Source organism: Maylandia zebra, linkage group LG19, assembly GCF_041146795.1.
Source record: "Maylandia zebra isolate NMK-2024a linkage group LG19, Mzebra_GT3a, whole genome shotgun sequence".
Lineage (NCBI taxonomy): Eukaryota > Metazoa > Chordata > Actinopteri > Cichliformes > Cichlidae > Maylandia > Maylandia zebra.
This window is the reverse complement of record NC_135185.1, coordinates 15,077,438-15,099,275: the sequence shown is the minus strand read 5'-3', so window position 1 is coordinate 15,099,275 and position 21,838 is coordinate 15,077,438. Positions and strand designations below refer to the sequence as shown.

General features: G+C 39.7%; 4 protein-coding genes across 5 annotated transcripts in view; 1 reads left to right on the top strand and 3 right to left on the bottom strand.

The window, feature by feature from the left end:
- Nucleotides 1-1,554: 1,554 nt before the first annotated feature.
- On the bottom strand, nucleotides 1,555-5,945 carry LOC101479640 (transmembrane protein 151B). The gene is made up of 2 exons (XM_023155365.3): nucleotides 5,425-5,945; nucleotides 1,555-3,929 (listed from the first exon to the last, which is right to left on the bottom strand). Exons 1-2 carry the CDS (start codon nucleotides 5,500-5,502, stop codon nucleotides 2,799-2,801), a joined length of 1,209 nt encoding a protein of 402 aa, XP_023011133.3. The 5' UTR covers nucleotides 5,503-5,945; the 3' UTR covers nucleotides 1,555-2,798.
- A 900-nt stretch (nucleotides 5,946-6,845) lies between these two features.
- Nucleotides 6,846-8,836, bottom strand: grxcr1b (glutaredoxin and cysteine rich domain containing 1 b). The gene is made up of 2 exons (XM_004559294.3): nucleotides 8,282-8,836; nucleotides 6,846-8,128 (listed from the first exon to the last, which is right to left on the bottom strand). The coding sequence occupies exons 1-2, from the start codon at nucleotides 8,714-8,716 to the stop codon at nucleotides 8,087-8,089; spliced, it is 477 nt and encodes a 158-aa protein (XP_004559351.1). The 5' UTR covers nucleotides 8,717-8,836; the 3' UTR covers nucleotides 6,846-8,086.
- Nucleotides 8,837-10,852: 2,016 nt separating this feature from the next.
- On the top strand, nucleotides 10,853-21,372 carry utp25 (UTP25 small subunit processor component). 2 transcript variants are annotated; one of them, XM_004559295.5, is made up of 12 exons: nucleotides 10,853-11,035; nucleotides 12,035-12,074; nucleotides 13,361-13,565; nucleotides 13,648-13,875; nucleotides 14,036-14,124; nucleotides 14,843-15,253; nucleotides 15,368-15,584; nucleotides 15,666-15,868; nucleotides 16,921-17,103; nucleotides 17,275-17,384; nucleotides 17,513-17,758; nucleotides 20,895-21,372. In XM_004559295.5, exons 1-12 carry the CDS (start codon nucleotides 10,935-10,937, stop codon nucleotides 21,148-21,150), a joined length of 2,289 nt encoding a protein of 762 aa, XP_004559352.3. In that variant the 5' UTR covers nucleotides 10,853-10,934; the 3' UTR covers nucleotides 21,151-21,372. The 2 variants fall into 2 exon arrangements, with proteins under 2 accessions (XP_004559352.3, XP_076733883.1); XM_076877768.1 differs by lacking the exon at nucleotides 10,853-11,035 and adding an exon at nucleotides 11,083-11,556.
- LOC143414102 (uncharacterized) overlaps nucleotides 18,171-21,838 on the bottom strand; it is a 29,743-nt gene continuing 26,075 nt past the window's right edge. Inside the window, exon 2 of the mRNA XM_076877767.1 lies at nucleotides 18,171-18,527. The gene's annotated coding sequence lies outside the window, so the exon portion shown is untranslated. The remainder of the gene's footprint in view (nucleotides 18,528-21,838) is intronic.

Genomic DNA, 21,838 nt, shown 5'->3' with positions numbered 1-21,838 from the left:
TATGCCCTCTAACAAGATACTTGCCCTGGTTTGCATTGCCTTGACCTCCAAACTGCAGGCTTGCTTGTTGTTCCTAAAGTATTTAAAAGTAGAATTGGAGGCAGAGCCTTAAGCTTTCACGCCCCTCTTTTGTGGAACCAGCTTCCAGTTTGGATTCAGGAGACAGACACAATCTCCAAAGGCTTAAAACTTTAATTTTTGGGGCTGGATCAGGTGACCTTGACTCCTCCCTTAGTTATGCTGCAATAGGTGTAGGCTGCTGGGGGAGTCCCATGATGCAGTGAGTGCTTCTTCTTTAGTCACCTTTCTCACTCACTATGTGTTAACAGACCTCTCTGCATTGAATCATACTTGTTATTAATCTCTGGCTCTCTTCCACTGCATGTCTTTTATCCTGTCTTCCTCCCCTCACCCAAACCGGTCAGATGGCCGCCCCTCTGCCTAGTCCTGCTGGAGGTTTCTTCCTGTTAGACGGGGGTTTTTCCTTACCACTGTCACCAATCCGCTTGCTCATAGGGAGTCATGTGATTGTTGGGGTTTTCGCTGTTGTATTATTGTATGGTCAACATTGCAATATAAAGTGCCTTGAGGCAACTCCTGTTGTGATTTGTCTCTGTATAAATAAAATTGAATTGAGTTGGGTTCCTGCTTTGTTTTTATGGTTATTCTGTTGATGTGTTTTAGTTTTTGTGTTGTTTGGGGATATTAAACTCCAGTATTTGAAGTTGTCAACTTGACCTAATTACAGTTCCAACATGCTTCATATCTAATTATTTCATTTCCTGTTATACTTTGACCGTTTTCCCCTGTGTCTCTCTGTCTGATTATCCTCACCTGTGTCTTGTTCCCCTCCTCTTTCTAACCTATAATTGGCTTGGATTAGTGATTTTTTTTTTGTTAAACAAATATTCTGCTTTCTGTGTTTGTATTTGGCTCCTAACTTCTACATTCAACCTGATGTTTTCTGATGTTGTGTTTTGGGTCCTTGTCTTGGTTTTCTAATTCTGGGTTATGAGGTAGATTTTATTACACAGACTGAAACACCCTCTGTTTCCTTAGTGTGTCTGTGTCTGTTTATTCGTCCAGTCTCATTTTTCCTTTGGTTATTTCTTGTTTTACTTGTTTTACTGTGTGTAGTTGTGTCCGCCTTTTGCCTCCTTTGTGATTGTTTCCCTCTGTGTCATGTTTCACTATTATTCTGTGCATTTTTAATCATTGTTCTTTGTAGATAACCTAGTGTATATAAGTGTATACCTACTTTTTTCCAGGACCCTCTAAACATTAAACATTCTTTGAAAAGAAATTAGTTCCATTTCTAGCTTTTCTCAACTTTTGTATATTCAGCTTCATTAAATTTATCTTTACTGGGCATTTCTTTTTTCTGTTTAACTAATTTATGTCTTTTTGATGTGGTTTTCCCCACTTTTATTTTCACTTCTGTTTCTTTGTTCTATTCTGGAGTCATCAAAGAGAAATGGTAAAAATAAAATACTTTTTATTATTGATTTACATATTTAAATTTAAATATGAATACCATCAGTCACATTACTAATGTTACATCTGTTATACAATGTGTAAAATGTTTTCAAGAACCTCAATAAGCGTTCAAGAAATGTAGTGAACACGGGAGCAAAAGTTTCCAGAAACCATCAAGCATCAAATCTACTGCATGAAAACTCTTATTTCTTTAAGTCTAATAAAGATATTTGTAAGTAGAGCTCATCCTGTGTGCGAGTCATGTGTCATACATGATATGAAGCACATTTAATGCTGGCATTATTACCAAAAAGCACATTTCTTCACATAATTGGGATACATGAAACATCAAAATTATATCACATTCTGGGTCACAATTAAACTTACAACTCACAACAAAAGTAATGTTTGTGTTATGTATGATCTAAAGCTGCCTGTTCAGCTGTTTGGTTCTAATTTCTCTTTACTGAAACAAGGAGAACATCAGTTCAGCAGGATGTTGGAAAATCTTATGGGTCATTTGGAAGGGTTGTGGTGTTACTAAATGACTAAATGTGCTATTAAAATGTAACAGCACATTTAACAGCATTTCAGTACATTATTTCTTTACTTGATACTGTATAAATGTAACTGAGCATCAGTCTTTAGTAAAATAGTCTTCATTTTAACCCTCAAATAACTCGTCTATTACTATTTTCACTGCAAAGAGGAGTTGCACAAATAAAATGACACTTTATTTAGACAATCCTATAATTTTTCTCACAAAACAAATTTTCTTTGTTTCAATAACACTAGAAAAATATGTATGTAAGTATATGTAATATACTTTTAAGCAGATTATGTATCATTTAACACCGAACTATGAAATGGTGACTCAATAATACTTTGATCACCGACAAATTACAGTGAAGTTATCACAGTCAGGAGGTTTGTTTTTCATCTTTTGTTACTCCCAGGCTCAAACTCAATCTGCGTGTTAATGTGTTATATGATTCTTTTAGCAGAAACACTCAAAATTCCCAGATTACTAAAATATCTAAAAATAATAATGGTCAAAATTGGACTCGTAAATATGACATTATTACCAACAAGTCACAAACCACAATAAAATCAAAGCCTATAACGATAAAATAAGAAGAAGGTGGAAAAAATCCTGGCAAGAAATAGTTCTATGGTCAAAAATATCACAAAGGCACATATAAATATAAGGCTGGGGTCATAAATGACTCCACACAGGTCACCTGAAGGCTAAAGAAACATAAAATTACAGAAAAGGATTCTTGACGGTGACAAAACTACAACAAAGTCGATGTTGGGATCCTTTAAAGGAATGTTGGCACAAGTGCAGATGCTGAGGGGGCTTCTAAAGAACACTGAGGATCAGATGATGACTCTGTGGCAGCACTCACAGTTCTGATGAATCTCGCTGAAGTTGGACGGTCGCTGGGCCAGATCCATGAGGTCAGCCTCTGGGTAAGCAGCTGCTGGTTGGAGCAAATGTGCCACTCCAGTTCTGTAACATCAGTGCTTTTAACTCGAGGGATACGACACCAGTATCGTCGATCAACACATGGCGACACAGGTCGGTAATCATGCCCGAAGACCTTCTCAACGCGATAGTGGACGTATGCAGTGCGATACTCCGTGAAGACTCTGAGAGGCCAGGAGAACGTGAGGAAGGAGGCAAACCAGAAGACGTAGTGGGACAGATACCAAGGGTGGTGCTTTGGGTCGCAGAGCACCAAGACATACTCCTTCAGGTCATTGTTCTTTAGATTCATGTCTTCTCTGGCTTCCATGTAGTCATCCAGGCCCTCGTTGTCGGTGAAAAACCTCGCCCTTTGTGTGAGATAAGAATTCTCGGACTCCACGTTGGCAAAACTGAAGCACTTAGTCAAGCGCATCTTTGTAAGCACAGACTTCTCCAAGCCCAGCAGCTGTTTGGAAACATCTTTGACACCACAGTGGCTGTAGTCAAATTCTGCTTCTGCCACGTGGGAGTCGAGGCGCTCATGGTAAACCTGGGTGCAAGTATAACGGCGGTAGCGCGTGACTTGTCGAGTTCGGCGCACATAGTGATAGCTGAAGGCCTTCCACCAGATGCAGGGCTTAGCCTGCTGCATCTTCTTGATGTGCTCATAGATGCCCTCCACGTCCATTTTGTGCAGCAACTCATTCTTCACGTGACAGTGCCAGCACTCCAACAGGTAGACTAAATAGAGGATGCCCAGTAGGGCCAAGGGAATGTAGATGTAGCCATCAGAACAGGGGCTGTCATGGTACATCTTGGATTTTCCTTTTAAGGCACTGTCGAAGGTGAAACGAGTCACTTTGGTGATGTGACACCAAACCATGGCTCCCATGCAGCCATACATGAGAACGGACAGGAGTAGGCATTTCCAGAAACTCTCCCGACATAAGGACTTGCTTAGAGATTGCTTCAGCGGTCTTTGCTGTTGAGTGAAAGCACACATAAGAAGAAACATTTTAAAAACTGATCAGGACATATTTATAATCCTATAACCACCTAAACTCTTAGTATCCACAATCTCATGGTGTATTGTACAAGTCCTCAGGTCCCGTGGACAAAATTCAGCATTTTGCAAATACTAATCCAGCCTGCATTATGCAACTTTGGAAGGAGAGGTTTGCTTTTTTAGAGAACAGTTTGTATTTTCATTCAGACTGCACAACATTGCAGAGTTTAGGACTGAAATGCAGGATTATGAGTCTGGCAGGTGTAAAACCTACTTTTACTCCAGGCATGGTAGGCAAACTTCAAAAGTCCAAAGTTCAAACAAACTTAACAACAGTCTGGCCAGAGTAATGCAATGGTATCTTACAGGGTAAAAACACTAATCAGGGCTAATCAGGGGGAGTGAGCACAGCTGGGCAGAAACTGGGCACATGTTAACAGAATCTAGATAACGAGGTAAGAAAAATAAAGGCGATTTTATTTATATAGCACAGAAAATACAGGGGAAAAAAACAGAAATCCTTGTAGGTTTACAATTCATTAAGGCAGTGAAAACAATGAGATATAATTTTTTTTTTAAAGCCAATCAAAATTAAGCAAAAAAACAAACTTGAGCGTGGTCCTGTGTGAATAATAAAGGTAAAGAAAAACTAAAAAGCAAGGCACAAAAGCCAAGAAGAATAGACTTGGCAAAAATATACAAGAGGATGAAGAGGAAGTCTGGAACAAGCAAAGACTCAAACATGACTCTAAACACGAACTAGAAAAGAATGAAATTGGCCACAGAGGTGTTACAGTAAAACACAATAATCCTACAATGTAAGAAAAAAAAACAGAGATTAATAATGAAGAATTCAAAGTTAAAAAAACTCTAAACTTCATGTTTCAAATGAGGAACATGACAAGTATTTCTATATGTACTTGCTGTAAAGACAAGTTTCATGGTATGGAGGACAAAAATGGCTCAATTTGAGTAATAAAACTATGATTTAAAGTTAACATACATAAAAGCAGACATTAATTTGGTTGAAGAGAACAGACATTAATATGCTGTCATTTGTTTTGTAATTCTTTTTGTAAAAAACAAAATAGGAAATTAAAAGTATTTATGTTTACCCTTTTTGATCTACATTTTCTCTCATTTCATTTATTTCTATATCTCAAAAATAATTCATAAAAACGAGAAGCTGTGAGAAAACATTACTTAAAACATGTTTTAAATAAAATGAACAAATTAATAAATAAAATTGAAACTTAAGTGGAAAACTAAATAAACAGGAGGATAAGCAGAGTGAATCGCCACTGCCTCACGCACTCCCGTGTCCAAGTTTACACCGATGACACCTGTCAGATCATCCACCTGCAGCGTGTCACAGCCTGCACAGCACGCGCGCGGACACAATAAAAATCAACAACACAGAGAGAGTAAGAAAAAAGAAAAAGAAAAAAAAAGGATTGCCAGAAAATTCTACCTCCTGTCTGGTGTCCTCCTCGAAAACGGTGGTGGTGCTGCTTTCACTCGCTGTCGCAGCCGATGGTGGAGAAGACATGGTGCTGGGCAGCTACTGGTAGTGATGACAGGGCGTGAAGGAGGAGGAAGAGCGAGAGATTTCACCACCTTTGCTCCACAGCGACCCTCAAATGAGACTCGTCACATCTGCTGTCGTTTAGAGGCATTTACAGCCGGTGATCGGCCAAAAAAGAGCATCTGTACCTTCCAGCTGCTGGGAAACGGGTTAAGACAAGAAAAACAATACGCGAGGGTGTTTCTATGGGAAATCCCGCATCCTGCTTTCTACGGTTCAGCTGTCAGTGCCGCAGTAACATGATGGGAGATATTAGCTGGTCGTCGTTACTGAAGGAGCGTGCCCTGCCCCTCGGGGCCCGCTGGGTGCGCAGGAGGCGGCCGGAGAGCTGGCGGGGTCGCTGTCCATGGTGCTGACTGAGGTAGACTGAGGTACCGGGAGATGCTGTTGCATAAATCACTTAAAGGGAAAGTCCGACCACAAGCGAGTCTTAAAATGTGCAGCTCCGCTGATTTTCAATGCAGGGAAGGAAAAACAGAGATTTTCGCTTTAACTGAGTAATCCGGTGACACTTAAAGGTTCCTTGTCGATATGCCGGCTCATCCGCTTGGTCAAGGTGTCATGGTCCCAGGGTTTTGTTCCATATTCATGACTTTTGACTTCAGTGCTGTTGTGGAGGATTTTTTTATTTTTTTTGTGTGTTTCGAAACTGTTTTTGGGCACTGTAAATAAACGCACTGTGTACTTTGCATCCAGAGCTCCTCCTAAGTCCGTATTTTCCCATTACCCGTGACAATTATAACAAATCTTGTTTTGTCTTCTCCCTGTGTAGGTCTGTATGATGTTTTCCTACCATGTTACTTCCTGAAATAGTTCAATAATATTTAGAATGTTTGTTTCATGTCTCCTTGTTTGGTCATTTCCTTTTTTCCTTATTGATAGTTTCCTCTTCTCTCTTCTTTTGGGTTTTATTTCCTCCTCTTCTGTTTCTATTCCCTAATCAGCCCTCTGGATATTTATAGTCATGTTTTCATCTTTATTAAAGAGTCTGTTACATCAGCAAAAGTCTAAAACCCACGAAAACACAAAGCCACAAAGAAGTTTTGGGTTTCTTCAGTTTGTGGATTTTTGTTAATTATTTTATTTAATATTTATTTTTTGGTTGAAACTTTCAGCTTATTTCATTTAGGATTCTGCTTTAGGTTACTTATTTTAGACTCTTAATTTTCTTAACATTTCCTTTGTGTTTAGTTACCTCCTGTGTTATTTTTGACAGTCATGTTTCCTTGTGTCTGGAAACTCTAGAAGTTTTCCTGCTGAGCAGTGAAGTACAAAGAGTTGGTAAAAGATACATTTTTACTGATTTGCCTGTTTAATTTTAAACATGAATTCCACCAGTAACATCAGTTATGTTGCAAATGATATATTATGTCAAATGTTTTCAAAAATCTTGATAAGTCCAAAATAAATCTAGTTAACAAGGGTTTCCAGAAACTGTCAAGCATAAAACCTGCAGTATGAAAATGCATTCAATTATTATAAAGGCTTTTATATTTACAGTTCACTGTATTTGTGTGAATCTGGTCTCAGAGATGATATGAAGCACATTCAATCTAGAAATGAATGCAAAATCTTTACAAACAGAAAAGACCTATTCATTCATGAAAGACTCCATGAAATATCAAAATCGTGTCAGATTCTAGGGCACAAATAAACTCACAATTTAAAAAATACAATTTACTTCTCAGAAACTCTCTAAATCTCAGAGCAGTGAGTAAAATTGTTTATCAGCTGTTTGGTTTAAATCTGTACTGAAACACATGAAGCACATGTCGGAAAATTGTGGAACATTTTTGAAGGGCTGTTCATCCATCCATTTTATTCTGCTCATATTCGATTCGAAGGCATGTGGGGTCCCTGGACAGGTCGCCAGTCTGCCGCAGGGCTAACACAGAGACATAGAACCATCCTCACTATCACGCCTACAGTCAATAACCCACAGAGACTCGGGGAGAACATGCAAAGAAAGGCCACAGGGTGGATTCAAACAAAGCATCAATCTCTACTAAAACTTTCTTTTAATCCTCAACAATCACTTTTTCCATTTTCAATGCAAAAAGGAGTTAAAATGAAATTGTATGAACAAAATCGCATTTAATTGGACAATCCTTCTTTGTTTCTTCACACAAAACATTTTTTCTCTGTCAGTAAACCAAAAAACTTTTGAAACTTAAGATTTGTTTGATAGAATCATATGTGGACAGGTTGTTACTTTCAACAAGTTGTAATGAAATAAACACCAATAAATTCCAAATTGCAATAAAATAAACGTTTGTAGTGTTCAATGTCTGTACAAATATTAACTCTATCCAGTTTAGTTTCCTAGTTGCCCATAAACAGCTGTGAAAAGTAGTACAAGAAGTCAAATCAAAAATATTTGTGGTCAAAAATATCCTGAAGGCACATGTAAATATGAGGCTGGGATCGTGAATGACTCCACGTCACGTGAAGAAACAGAAGTCACTGAAAGGGATTCAGGGTGGAGGCAAAGCTTCCTCAGGACTGCTCCTCCCTGATGTGCCCACGGTGTGAAATCCCACGCTGTTCACTACTTTTCCCAGGGTCTCCTTTTCTGGTGACGAAGGGAACCCTAAAAGGAAAAGTAAATAAGGGTTATGAGTGCATGGAAATCTCTTCATGATCAGATATATTCCATAACCTTTCAGTCTGACTTCATACATGTTAATAAAAGAGGATAAAGCTTTATTTAAAATTGTTTCTGATGATGCACTCAGCTACTTACGGAGTACATGTTGGAGAGGTTGTTGAAAAGCACTTGGCCTGCGCTCACTTTGTTCCTCACTCCTCTCACGGTCCCATTCTTGCTGCATATATTGATCCGCTTGTTGCTAAACAGCATCTCTCTCTTGGCACTGGCGTACAAAAGTAGGTCATCGGGTTCACAGCCGTTCTCGTCCACGGCTGCTTCCACCACCAAACCGTTCAGGTGGCGGTTGGCCTCGCTGGTGGGGAGAGAGCCGCCCTGCTGCTCTGCCTCTGGGCTGCTGGTCGAGTCAGACTCCACCGAGTCCTCCACCGAGTCCTCCACCAAGCCGCACCAGGCTCTCTCATCCTTGAACACCTCCGCCAAGACCCGGCCACTGTTGGCAGACGCTACTCTAAACCTGACTGTTTTCCCAGCCTTCTCGTTCTCCTGTTTCAGTTTTGGCCTCTCCATTGAAATACAAGAATGTCTCACATGTTTTACATCCCATTCAGAAAAGCCAGACGCGCTCTCTCAGTGCTGCGCAATTATCAAACAATAATATCCTCATTGATGTGTCAAAATGAGCTGAGTACAAAAACTAGACACCCAGATGGTTAATAATTAATGAGCTTCTGCCATGGTAACCGCTAAAACAGGTAAACAGTAAACTGATATTACCATGTTCAATAATTAATCAAGGTTAGTTTTCAAACAGCTACAGAAGTGTGTGATCCTTTATGGTCGACTGGGCCAGCAACAAGGATGAATTACCCAGGAAACACCAGACAACCTCCGGTGACCTTTTCTGTGGCCCCCGTTTTGTTTGTCTGACCCCGAGGTTATCACGAGAGCGCAGACTCGAAAACCAAAGTAGGCAGATTGTTCTTTTCTGTGTTGGCCACTTTATTATATGCATCTGTTCAACTGCTCACAAATATCCAATCAGCTAATCACATGGCAGCAGCTCAGTGCATTTAGGCATGTAGACATGATCAAGATGAAGAAAGAACAAATGGCATGACGGATGGTGGTTCTCCAGAGAGCCTCTCCGCTGGAACCTCAGTAAGCTCACTCTTTCAATTCATCTCATAAATATTTTCTTGGAAAAATCTGGACCACTAGGATTAACCCCTGTCTCATCTCTCTCCCTACACCTGGAAAAGGACCACTGTATTGTAACTCACGCTTCCACTGATACAAGTCAGCAGTGGGAGTCATGACAAATCATGACATGCTCATAAATACACTGTGTGTCCTTTCAGTCAGTGTGGAAGGTTATTGCTTTGTATTTTGGTTCTTGTTGTGATAGCTTGTTTTGTTGTGTTTCTTTGTTTTCAGTTTCAGTGTTGTTTGCCTTTTAGTTACTTCGTGTTTTATTTTGAAGGTTGACTTTTCCTTTGTGTCTTGTCCTAGTTTTATTTCCAACTTTTTGCAACCTCTGCACTTTGCAGCAGGCTATTTTATTTGTCAGAGTAAAACACAGTAGGTTCAGTTAAGTCACACAAAGTAATGAACAGAGCCAGAGGCAAAACTTTAAGCCTTACCACCATCAAGTTAGCTAGTGGGTACTTAACTGATCTCCTTGACCTGTATAACCCAAAAAGAGCACGAAGATCCTCCAGCCAACTGCTCCTAATACAACCAAGGTCTCGTTTAAAAGCCAGAGGTGACCGTGCCTTTGCTATTGCTGCATCTAGACCCTGGAATAATCTCCTAGTTGATATCCGTACATCGGAATCTATTCAATTGTTTCAATTGTAAAAGCCCACCTGTTCAACTTAACTTTTGAAGCAAATTAGTTTGACTTTCACTTGGCCTGCACTACACCATGTAATTGTACATTTTAATTGAAATTGTACTATTTGTTTCTTGTTTCTGCCCGCATTGCGGTATTATTGTGAAGCACTTTGATCTACACTAATCTTTTAAAATGTGCTATAGAAATAAACTGATTTGATTTGAAGATGGTGAGTTTTTTTTATGTTATGTTATTATTAAATAAGATGGGAAGCTATCCACAGAGACCAGGATTATTTTATTATTATTATTATTATTATTATTATTATTATTATTATTATTATTATTATTATTATTATTATTATTATTATTCGGCTGTAATCATGTTCATATCGACTACAAAGTTGATTATTTTAGAATTAGAATCTGTGGCGATTCATCGACTTTTCGAGCCAGCCTCAAGTGGCCACAGCAGGAACTGCAGTTTTATTTTTATTTTTTTCTGAGAATGTAGCTGCTTGTCTTTAAACTATCAATGGTAACAAAATTCTCATCTTTGCCTCTGAAAGCCTCTCTGGCAGGTTGTTTTTATACCTAACCATGTTTTTCATCAATCAGGTGTTTGTGAGGGTTTTGTTATTTGTTTTGCTTTTTTTGTATTGTACTAAACAACTTTCCAGTCATTTAAGTGTTGCTAGGATCAAAGGAAAATATGTACTAGTTAAGTTCTTCTCCATTCTTCTCATGCAACTCATTAGCGAGTGCATTTCCTAATGTTGATCCTAATGCAGGGATCGGGCAAATTCGTGGCCAAATAAAATATACGGATCATAAAGTCCCCAGCCTGTAATTCCACCCCGCTCCTGTAGATGGCAGGAAGCGCCCGCTGCTGGCGCACAGCAAGAGGAGGAAGAAGCAGACCTCACACGTGTTCCTGCACCAGAGTGTCAACATGGGCAAAAGAAAACAAAATAAGCAGTTTCTAACTACTTTATCCAAAAAACAGAAGAAGCACTTGAAGGAGTTTGGAGAGGAACATCCTTTTCACGATGTGTAAGCAGAACGACAGCAACTTCCGGTCTGGTTTAAAGGAAGAAGCTGCTTTATATTAGCAAGGCTGCTAATTTCTAGTTTTTCATTCCATTTTTTAAATGTAACTGTAGTTTTTCCCGTATTATCTCGGTGTAAAGTACAAACAGAAATGTAGCAAACATCTTAAATTTACTTTTTCTAAGGAGGGCAATGTGCTGATGTTTACCTGATGACATGGATTTTTAATATTAGAAACTATCAGTGAGTTAAGCCCCTAGTAAAGCCGAAACAAGAGAAGAAGAATGGCGCATTTTAAGGGGACACTTTAACACTTTAACTTCAGTAAGAACCGTTTCTTCTACCCTGGGGAAAGTGACGCAGGTACGCCGGAGAGGCAACAACAGCACAACGTCGCTTCTAATACCTCCTGGCTGATCGTTCTATAGGTTTGCATTTGGTGGTACTTTTTTCTACTGGTAGCTCAGGAGATGGACTGTTACACAAGGAGAGCTGGACAGAGCCGCAGAAAGGCATCGGCACCGGTACAGCACTGCTATCTGCTCCTCTGTGTGATTAGAAACTGGTGGAGCACCGCTAAAGCTCTAAATGATGACCTCGTTTATTTTCTGCCTAAACTGTGAATAAGACTCCATGCGGACGGCAGGAGGAGCTCACATCTTGTGGGAGCTGTCAGACTGCTGTTTTTACATGTAATTCTGAAAGCCATCCAGTGGGTTGAATTCTATCCTTTGGTGGGTCAGCTCTGGTGCCATCTCTGATCTACATATGCAGCGGTGCAGGCCAAAAGAACAATGCGTTAATATAAATATATATATATATATATAATAAACTGCACTTACTGGTTACAATAAGTGGCAGATTATTAATCATTGTTGTAAAACTAGTACAAAGCTTTACTTTGTCCTAATAATTTCAATATTTTTACAAATATGTTTTCTGAGCAGCTTCATTTAATTTTCTCTCTCTTTTTCTCTCTGTCTTTTTTTTTTTTTTTTACAGAGTTAATGAAAGACCTGAAAAAACTCAAGTAATGGAACTGGTGAGTAGAAAGTCCTAAACAGTTTAGTGCTGTAAAAAGTGTGTGGCTTGTCAAAGTCTACTTTTCCTCCCCGACTTCCTGTATATGATTCTATAAATACAGTTTGGAAAAAAAATTCTGTTTCATTTTGTGCCTTTGTTTTTCCTTTTTTACATTGTATTGCACTGTAATGCTTTACTTAAAGTATGTAATAATAGGTGGTATTTATTGTTTTGGCTCCTCTAATACATGAAATTTAAAAATGTCTTATTTTATCAGTTTGGGCTCGTTTTTACCAACGCTGCTGTCAGACTTGTTTTAAAACTTAATGTCTTGTGTGAGTGTCTTCCAAAAAAGCCTTGATTATACTTTCCACATTGATGAGTCCTCTCAGGTTAGACTGATTTAAGTTTTATCGTAACACGGCAAGCCCGAGGGTCCGTGCGGACGGCTGCATGCCTGCCTGTTTTTTGTGATCAGCTATGCATGCGCTCCAGGTGGTGGTCTTCAAAGAAGTGTAACAGGAAAGACCACGGAACAAAATCAAAGCTTTTTAGTACTGATCCCCAAAGGGTGGGCTAGGGCCCCCCTGGTGGGCTGCCTAAGGAACTGTAGGTGGGCCAGAGTAATAACAGAAATTCAGTTTGAAATTACTTACTAGTATGTTCAGTTACAGACTTGTATAAATGTATTTATTTATATAAAAAGGGAAACAAAACTGGTAGTATGAGGTGGTAGTTTGTGACATTACTGTGACCTAAGGCTAAATTTAATAAGTAAGTAAGTTTGTGTCCCAGTGGCAGGTGGGTCACTTGCGTTAGTGTTCGCATATGACTGTATAACCTAAAGCCTGTGTGGTTTATGGGTTCTGAGTACATGTTTTAATGAAATACAATATTTCTGTTGCATTCTTAACAAGAGTAAGTGGGCTGCACACTCTTGACTTGGGGAGTGGCTGCTTTAGCCTAAGGTTTACATTGTTAATTTGTCATTCCAAGCATCTCAGGTCATCTGAAGTAATGAACAAGTAATGTCGTGTATCAAATTACCTTCTTCAGACAGTAAAGTGAGTAAATAAATAGTTACTTTTAAAATAATTAATCTGTAATATACTTTTTTTAATATCTATGACACCCCATCCTTGCATAAACCATCACATTTGATCCAGTTTTGAGGTTAGATTTAGGTTCAGTATTCACTATTATACACAAAGCGATGATGCCACATTCAGTGAACAGCAATAATCGTGAACAGCATCAACACAGCGATAATAAATGGATTCATGAGCTACCTTTTTTAATTTTTAGCCGTCAAGTCCAGAACAATCTGAGTCAGAGGCCGATGAGCTGGAACCAGAAGAAGAAGAGGAGGAACCAGAGCAGAAAACAGCCTATCAGAAACTTCTTTCAACTCTCAGCCAACCAAGAGGTGAAGCTCAGAGCGAAGAGGAGGACAGCACAGATGATGATGAGGAGGAGGAGGAGGAAGAAGAGGAGGAGCTTCTTGGTGAAGGTGAGCTGTTTGTTTCCAGAGCTCTTTATTTCAACAACCACTTTGGATTTCACTGAATGTGTTTGTGTTTTTTCCATCTCAGATGAGATTGATGCTGAGGAGGGAAGTGAGGGTGGTGATGAAGATGAAAAGGGAGAAGGAGAACCTGCAGATGGAGAGGAAGCTTTGATGGAAGCAGGAGATGGGGAGGATGACAGGAAGGAGCCGGGAGATGAGTTTGTAGACAAAGAGCATGAGTCCCAGTTCTGTCTGGAGACCAACTTCACGGGAAAAGGAGAACAGGAGGAAACACGGGACGAAGATAGTAAAGGTACTTAAAGGGTTGGAGGGGAAAAAAAGATCTCCTGAATTCTTTACCAGAATTATTTAGTATCTTAAAAAACAGATTTTTAAATGTTTTCTTGTACATTTGTTTTATCAGCTCTAGATACGAGTATGGTGTGTCTTATAGTTTTGCTCTTTGTTTACAGACATGTTTGTCCAGCATTTGGACACAGAGCTTGATGAAGAGGACGTGCAGAAGATAACATCGGGCTGCAAATCAAAGACTCAGATTACGGTACACCAGTCTCATTAAATACATCTTCATTAAAGGAGACTTCTAATGCTCATCGACAGCTGCATTTTTTTAGTCGTAGAGTAGCTTTATGTTGCTGATCCTTGGTGCAGCCCCTCATTTTATATTCCTCTGCCTGACAAAAACCGTGTTAGCCCCTTCTCCTTTAAGGCCCCCCCCCCCAAACTTTCTTCAGATTGGTTCCACCTCTAAAACATAGGGTTTGATTAGCAAGGAGGGGTGGACTTTATGTGCTTTTAGTCCCAAGCCATGTGCCTGAGGTGATTGTGTTAAGCGTATTTGTGCTCAGTGACATCACACGGAGCCATAAGTAAAATATGAAGCCTAAAACTGAGGTTCTGGCTCACGGGAGCAACTTGCACATGTTCTGGGAATGTTTAATATTGGCATCCATTATTGTATACGTGTATATATCACATAAAAGAAGTAAAAGCATGATAGGTCATAAAATCTGAATCAGAAATGCTTTATTAATCCCAGAGGAAGTTGTGTGGTCTCAGTTGCTCCATGACAATAAGAACATTAACAAACAAATTAAAATACAAATAATACGTTAAAGAATAGCTCTAATACAAATAACTCTAATATATAAATATCCAGAAATATTCCCAAGAATTGGAATATAAAAGTTGAAATTGAAGTGCCGCTCTTATCATATTACAAAACGTAAAGTTTCAGCCTTTGCCTTTCTCTTTCTTAGTGGCCAAAGCTGGGAACTCTGCTTTGCACCAATCCCCTGGAGAAGTTTGGCCCTATCGGCCCCCAGACAGACACAAACCTCCCAGTTTTCCATAAACTTGTGGAGACACGCTGGAGGGATCTGAACCAGACGTTCAATCATAAAGGGCAGGCCGAAGAGATCAGCCCTCTCCAGCTGGAGTTGCTGGCCCTAATGGGCTCCTATAAAGATCTGTACTACCCGGAGACATGCCCTGTCAAGCAGGGACCACATGTGCGCAGTGCATATTGCCTCCATGTGCTTAACCATGTACTGAAGGCTAATTCTCAGGTACTGGCTCATAACTCACAGTTGAAAGAGCAGAAGAGTCGGACTAAAGCCGGAGCCGAGCCACAGGATGAACTCCGAGACCAAGGACTCACCAGGCCAAAAGTAATCCACAGAAATGTTCATTTATTCTTCTTTTTGTTCTTGTTCTTTTTACTTACATATCAGTATTGCTGAGTATCTGCTAACCTGCTGTCATCGCCCTGATGAATCTGTCAGGTCCTGATCCTCGTTCCATTTCGGGGAAGCGCGCTGCAGGTCGTCCATACGCTCATCAGCCTGCTGGAGACTAAAGGCAAGAAAGTGATGGTGAGCAACAAGAAGAAGTTCAAGGAAGAATTTGGAGAGGACGAGGATGAGAAGCCGCCCAATTTGCAGAGACCAGACGACTATAACGCTATCTTTACAGGCAACGTGGACGATCACTTCAGGATAGGTACGCTCTGAAAAAAGAACCCTAGCTTCTTTAAAAACCCGAGTTTGTCTCTTTGACCTTCTCCTGCTCTGTCCTCTCCAGGTGTCTCCATTTTGAAGGGCAGCATGCGCCTCTATGCCCCCTTCTACTCATCCGACATCATCATCACGTCTCCTCTGGGCCTTCGCACTGTGTTGGGAGCAGAAGGAGAACGCAAGAGAGACTTTGATTTCTTGTCCTCTATCGAACTGCTAGTGGTGGATCAGGCAGACGTCTTCCTCATGCAGAACTGGGAGCACGTGCTGGTAAGAACGTAGCGCCCTCTGCTGTCTAGGAAGCAATTTTGGGCATAAACAACAAACATGTTTGCATTTTAAATGCAAACATGAGATGAAAGCTTCATTTAAGACTCATTCTGACCAGATTTACTTCACTCATGCTTTTACTGCTACCTGCTCTACTCATTTATCACAATCAAAGTCCAAAGTGCATTTGAGTTATTATTATTATTATTATTACTGCTGCAATTTAAATCCCATCCAGAGTGATGAAATGTACTTTTTAATCTTAGTTGGAAAATTATCTTGCTTTATCCTGTTTCTTATCTGCGCAGTGTAATAATTAAACTTCAGTGTGATAATGGAGGAAGTTCATTATGTTTTTTTACAGATTTGATGGAAACAAAAAGCTTACAGACCTAATTGAGTGATTATAAAGGAAACAAAAGCCATTACGAGAATGCCAACCTGTAGAATAATTCATGAGCTGAGTTAAGCTTTCTTTTAAGCCTTTATGTAGGGATAGGCGTCAACGTTATTTAGTATTTACTAAGACCTTTTCACCCGTTCTTAAGCATAACTTCCCCTGCACCCTCACTTTAAATCAGTATGTATAGCTGTTATAAAGTTATGACATTTTAGCTTTATACAAGCCCTGATTTTCATTTTAATGCTTTTAATGTGTTCTTCACTTCTGTTTATTAGTGTCTGGCACATAGTAGCATAGTAATTCCGGAAATGGTTGAAAAACATGGTGACTGTCCTTAGTATTTAACATTTGAACAAGTTGGTACCATTAAAACTATGTTGGATCAGCTATTAGCAGATGCTACTTACAAAGTACTCTGGATGTAATAACAATAATAATCATTCATTTATGTAGCACATTTAAAAATCCACATTACATCGTTTTTAATAGGAGAAGCAAAAACGACGAAATCAGGGAAATCTTTCCTCTAAATGTATTTTTTCAGATCTGATTTAAATGAATAGCAGGAAAATTCTGAGCTTTTATCTTCCATAATTCCTCATAATGTTATTATTTCCTTCCTTTTGTTTTTCCCCGTTATGGTCACCAGCATGTGATGAAGCACATGAACCTGCAGCCGCTGGACTCCCACGGTGTCGACTTTTCCAGAGTGAGGATGTGGAATCTGAACAACTGGGCCCGACACTACAGGCAGACGCTGGTTTTCAGCTCCATTCAGGACCCACAGATCAACAACATCCTCACCAAGCACTGCGCCAACTACCGCGGACAGGTAGGCCACACTTCACACTTTACTATTGCTGAGAGAGAGAGGTGGTGGATGTACACCCTTTATCGTGTAACATTTTCAGAACAAGGCTCGGAAATATCTGCAGGTTCATATTGATTTGGTTTTAACTAAGGTGTTAATTCTTTTGTTTTCTTTGTGTGTTTTTTGGCTCAGATTGTCATAAAGAACATACCAAAAACTGGTTCCATCTGCCATGTCTTGGTCCAGCTGCCTCATGTCTTCCAGATGTTTTCCTCCGCCAGCTTCATCGACCACGATGCTCGGTAAAGTCCAGCGTGTACCTTCACCCTAAACTGTCTCCTGACATTAGTGCTCTTTTTTTCTCTCTCACAGCATTCTACGATATAGGTCCTGGCAGCTGATTGGTTGTTTTCTCCGATTTTGTGTATAGGTTTCAGTTCTTTATAGACAAAGTGCTGCCGCAGTACAAGGATTCGGTTATGTCACACACTCTGATCTACATCCCGTCTTACTTCGACTACGTTCGGCTGCGTAACTACATGAAGAAAGAGGAGATGAACTTTGCCAGCGTCTGCGAGTACTCCAGCAAATCCGAGGTGTCCCGAGCACGCCACTTTTTCCAAAAGGGGGAGAAACAGTTCATGCTCTTTACGGAGCGCTTTCACTTCTACAAGAGGTCAGTTCTTTGTAATGCCCTGTCATGTGGGCCTTTTCCATAGTAAATCAAACAAATCTGAAGAAAAAAAACCCACCTGACCACCTCTGAGTCATCTGATTTATTTTGTACAATAACTTTGGTATGTTAAATATGGTGGGAATTTCCTAAGTTAAAGACCCTCAGGGTGCAAAGGGTGGTCAAAATGTAGCTTTGTTTAATCTGCATGTTTTTCGGGGCCTTAAAAAGACATTTAAGATCTGGTTTGGATTTTTAATTTGTTTGTTTGTTTTTTTCAAACAGCAACCAAATAAATTTTATACCCACTCAAAGTGTCACAATCTAAAGCCAAAAAAACATCCCTGTTGTGGGAGTTTCAATAACAAGACTGTACCAGCTTTTACCAATTGGTCGCTTATTACCTGTTCAGCTTGTAACACTTTTCTTTTGGCTTTACTAAACTTTAGAGATTCAACTGTAAGAGAACTTATATCCGTCGCTTCTGTCGGCTGTGAAGGCTTTAAAGGCACTAATCTTTAGAGTTAACGTCACCAGATAACTGATATATATTTGTAATCCATTTTATTGCACTCACCTGATAGCTGCATATGACAAGTTGCCAAGAGAGAAACTATGGTACTGTATGATGAAGTCACAAGTGGCAGAGAAGTATGTGAGCCTGGTACAGGGCATGAATGTGGGGGTGGGATTGCATCAGGGATCATCTCTGAGCCCCCTGTTGTTTGCATTGGCGATGAACAGGTTGACAGACGGGGTCAAGCATGAGTCTCTGCAGATGACAGGACAGAATGTGTGTGTGAATAAGGGGGAGATTTTGGAAGTTTTCTAGTCTGTTCTGGGGGAAACAGGTGAAGAGGTGAACAGGCAGATTTTAAATACCTGATAGAAGAATAGCAGAAAGAGTGAAAGCGAAGTTTTACAAGATGGTAGTGAGAGCTGCTATGATGTGTGGTTTGTGAGGTGGTGGTACTGACAAAAAGACAGGAGGCTGAGCTGAAGATGGTAGGATTTTCATTGGGAGTGACCTGGACAAGAGTGGAAATAAGTAATCTGAGGGACAGCTCAGTTTGAAAACAACGTTAGAGAGCCAATGCTGAGCTTGTTTGGAAATGTGAAGAGAAAGAATATGAGATATATTCGACAAAGGATGGAGAAGCCAGGCAGGAGGCAAAGAGGAAGACCTCGAGAAGAATTGTGAATAAAGTGAAGGAGGACATGCAGAGGTTTGGTGTAACAGAGGGCTGGGCTGAAATGGAGCCAGATTATCTGCTGTGGTAACCTCTTAGGGGAGCAGTCAGAAGAAGAATTGTAGTACTGTCAGGTGTTTTCATCTTGTTGTTGCTTTGATGCTTCTTTTCTTTCTTTCTTTTTGTAATTTAGAGCACATAAATGTCTAATCATGGAATAACTCCTAAATATTTCAAAAGAAAACATGAAGCCATTTTCTGCTAGATTTATCCAACTAATTTCCTCCTTGTTTACAATTACTGCAACGTAAAAAAAAAAAGAGCCTTGCATTCATGGCTTATTCCAGCCGATCCGAAATGAAAATTATTTAAATTAAAGGTTGCAGCTACTCCAACAGTTATTACTAAGCAAATTAAGTTACATTAAATCCTTGAATGCACTTTGATCAATTAATACAGCTCACAATCTCAATTTAGGAAGCTTATATAAATCTATGCTCTCAAGGTAACACCTTGATAAGATTTTATTACACCAGCGTGATAGTGTAATCGTTCGGCGTGATAGTTCAGCTGCGGGTTAAACAGGCTGTTGAAAAGTCAAATCGCATCAGCAATGCATGTACTTATAACGTTTCTTGTTATAGAAACTGGTTTAGTATATCCTCTGCTGTAGGAGATAATAAAGGACAGTTTATATCAGTTCTATCCTCTCGCTTAAAGAGAATAATCACTCGGCTTTAGCCAGTGTCTTGTCCCATTAATTTGCTCCCCTTGATCCGTTTTAAAGAGCTCTGGAAGACTATTGGACCAATCGTTCAGACCACTGTTTAAAATAAATAGGCCGTTCAGACTGATGTTAATAAGCTGTGGTACTCCTGCCGATGAAAACACAAATCCTAATGCTTTGGTTTTCTCTAATTTTAGACTTATTTAAAAACTGCCATATATACCTAAAGTTTTAGAGAAAACTGTACTTTTAAAACGGCAGTTCTTTTTACAGTATTTTGGAAGTTTTCTAGTCTGTTCTGAAAATCATCCATGTTTTTGTGAATTGCATGACTTCACTATTATTGTGCTTTTAAATCTTACTGATGCTTCTGATGCTGTGAACCACACAAGTTTCTTGTCCCGTGTAGAACACTAAGGCATCGAGGGTGGTTTAAACACAGAGAACCTTCTCGGCTCGTTTTGGTGACAGACTTCTTCCTCAGCCACTCTTGCATGTGGAGTCCAATGGGTTTAATTCTTGGGCCAATTCTCTTCTCTTTATTTTTCCCTATGGGACTAATTGCAGATGACACCGTAATTTATGTGCCAATAAAAAGAAACTATGTCAGCTCCCTTAAAGCACTGCTGGTGGCTCTAAGCTTTTTTTTTTTTTTTTTTTAATGAATGTCTTAGTCATGCTTTTATAATGCACCTGGCCTACTTTAATGCACTTTCCGTTGCCTTTAGCAACACTTCAATTGCTCGTCTGTAGTTAGTCGGGTTTTTTGTTTTTTAAACCTTTGAAAGATCAGCACCAACTTGGGTATCCAAGCTGCTGACTATTCATTTTAATAGAATCTTATTACTAAATCTTACTAGTCTAACCCAGGTTGCCCTCAGTTTGGCATCTTTCTAGGTAAAACTGTTTCACTGCTTTTTTTTCATCACTGGACGAGGCCTTTATCTTCTCAAGGGCATTCAAATGTGTGTTGAAGTTTATCCAACCAGTCTACATGTGTTTTGTGGACTTTAAGGGAACTGGCCTATTATTGCAGGGAATTTGGTCCTTGTATTACCATAGCTTGGTTTGCATCAGCATCAGAAATCCAGCTTGCAGATTGGATGACAGTCAGCTCCTCCAAGTATAAAGCCAGGGTTTTTAGCTGGAAAAAACGTGAGAAGATGATGGACCATGTTGTCCTTGGTTTAAAAGAGTCTGATCTCTGACATGCTTCTTTTAGGTACACAATCAAAGGGATCCAGAACCTGATATTTTATGGATTGCCCTCCTTCCCACACTTCTATAGCGAGGTGTGTAACATGCTGGCAACAGCAACTCAGGGGGAGGAGGCCAGCTGGACCTGCACGGCACTCTACTCGCGCTACGACGCTCACAAACTGGCTGCCATCACCGGAGCACAGCGAGCAGGACAGATGCTGAACTCCAACAAGGCTGTTCACCTCTTTGTCACGGGAGGGGAAGACAAAAATGTGTGATGACACTGGATGAATATGAAAAGGACCACTGGAGTAAATTGAGCATAGGTGTTTACCATGCTTAATAATCAGGAAAGTTTCCAAATGCACCAGAAAACATGTTTATTGGCTTTGTTTTATGGTCTCCTGCAACAACATTCCTTTCATTTGTAAAGAGATTATTAACTTGTCACTGATAAGAAGAGTTGGATGTTTATTATTAAAAACTTTCCTTATCTTTTACTTGATTAAAGTTCATGCATAGCAAAATGTGACCTAACACGGCCATGAAGTGCCAAAATAATTGCATAATAGTTTTCATGAGGTGATAATGCAGTAATCTTATGAGAATTTCAAGCCAAAACAACCTGCGAGAGTAGCTTTGCATGATTTATAGTTCAGATTAATCCTCATAAAACTCAAACAAGGACAGTGTAGATTAAAACCTTAATGTCACCATGATCGTCATGGATATAAATGTGGAGAGACTAAAACTCACAAACTCAACATGTAAATGTTGATGTTGAGGGTTCAAAGCTAGGAGAAGACCCCCATTTCAGACAGGTCATTGAAGGTGAACACTATTTTTACAGGTTGTTTATTTAATTCCATTTTGCTCTTGTTTTATGACTACTAAACAAGCAAAGGTGGGGAGATAATAACCGTCTTTAAGCATCAAGAAACCCCAGCAAAGTAAGGCTAGTGGAGG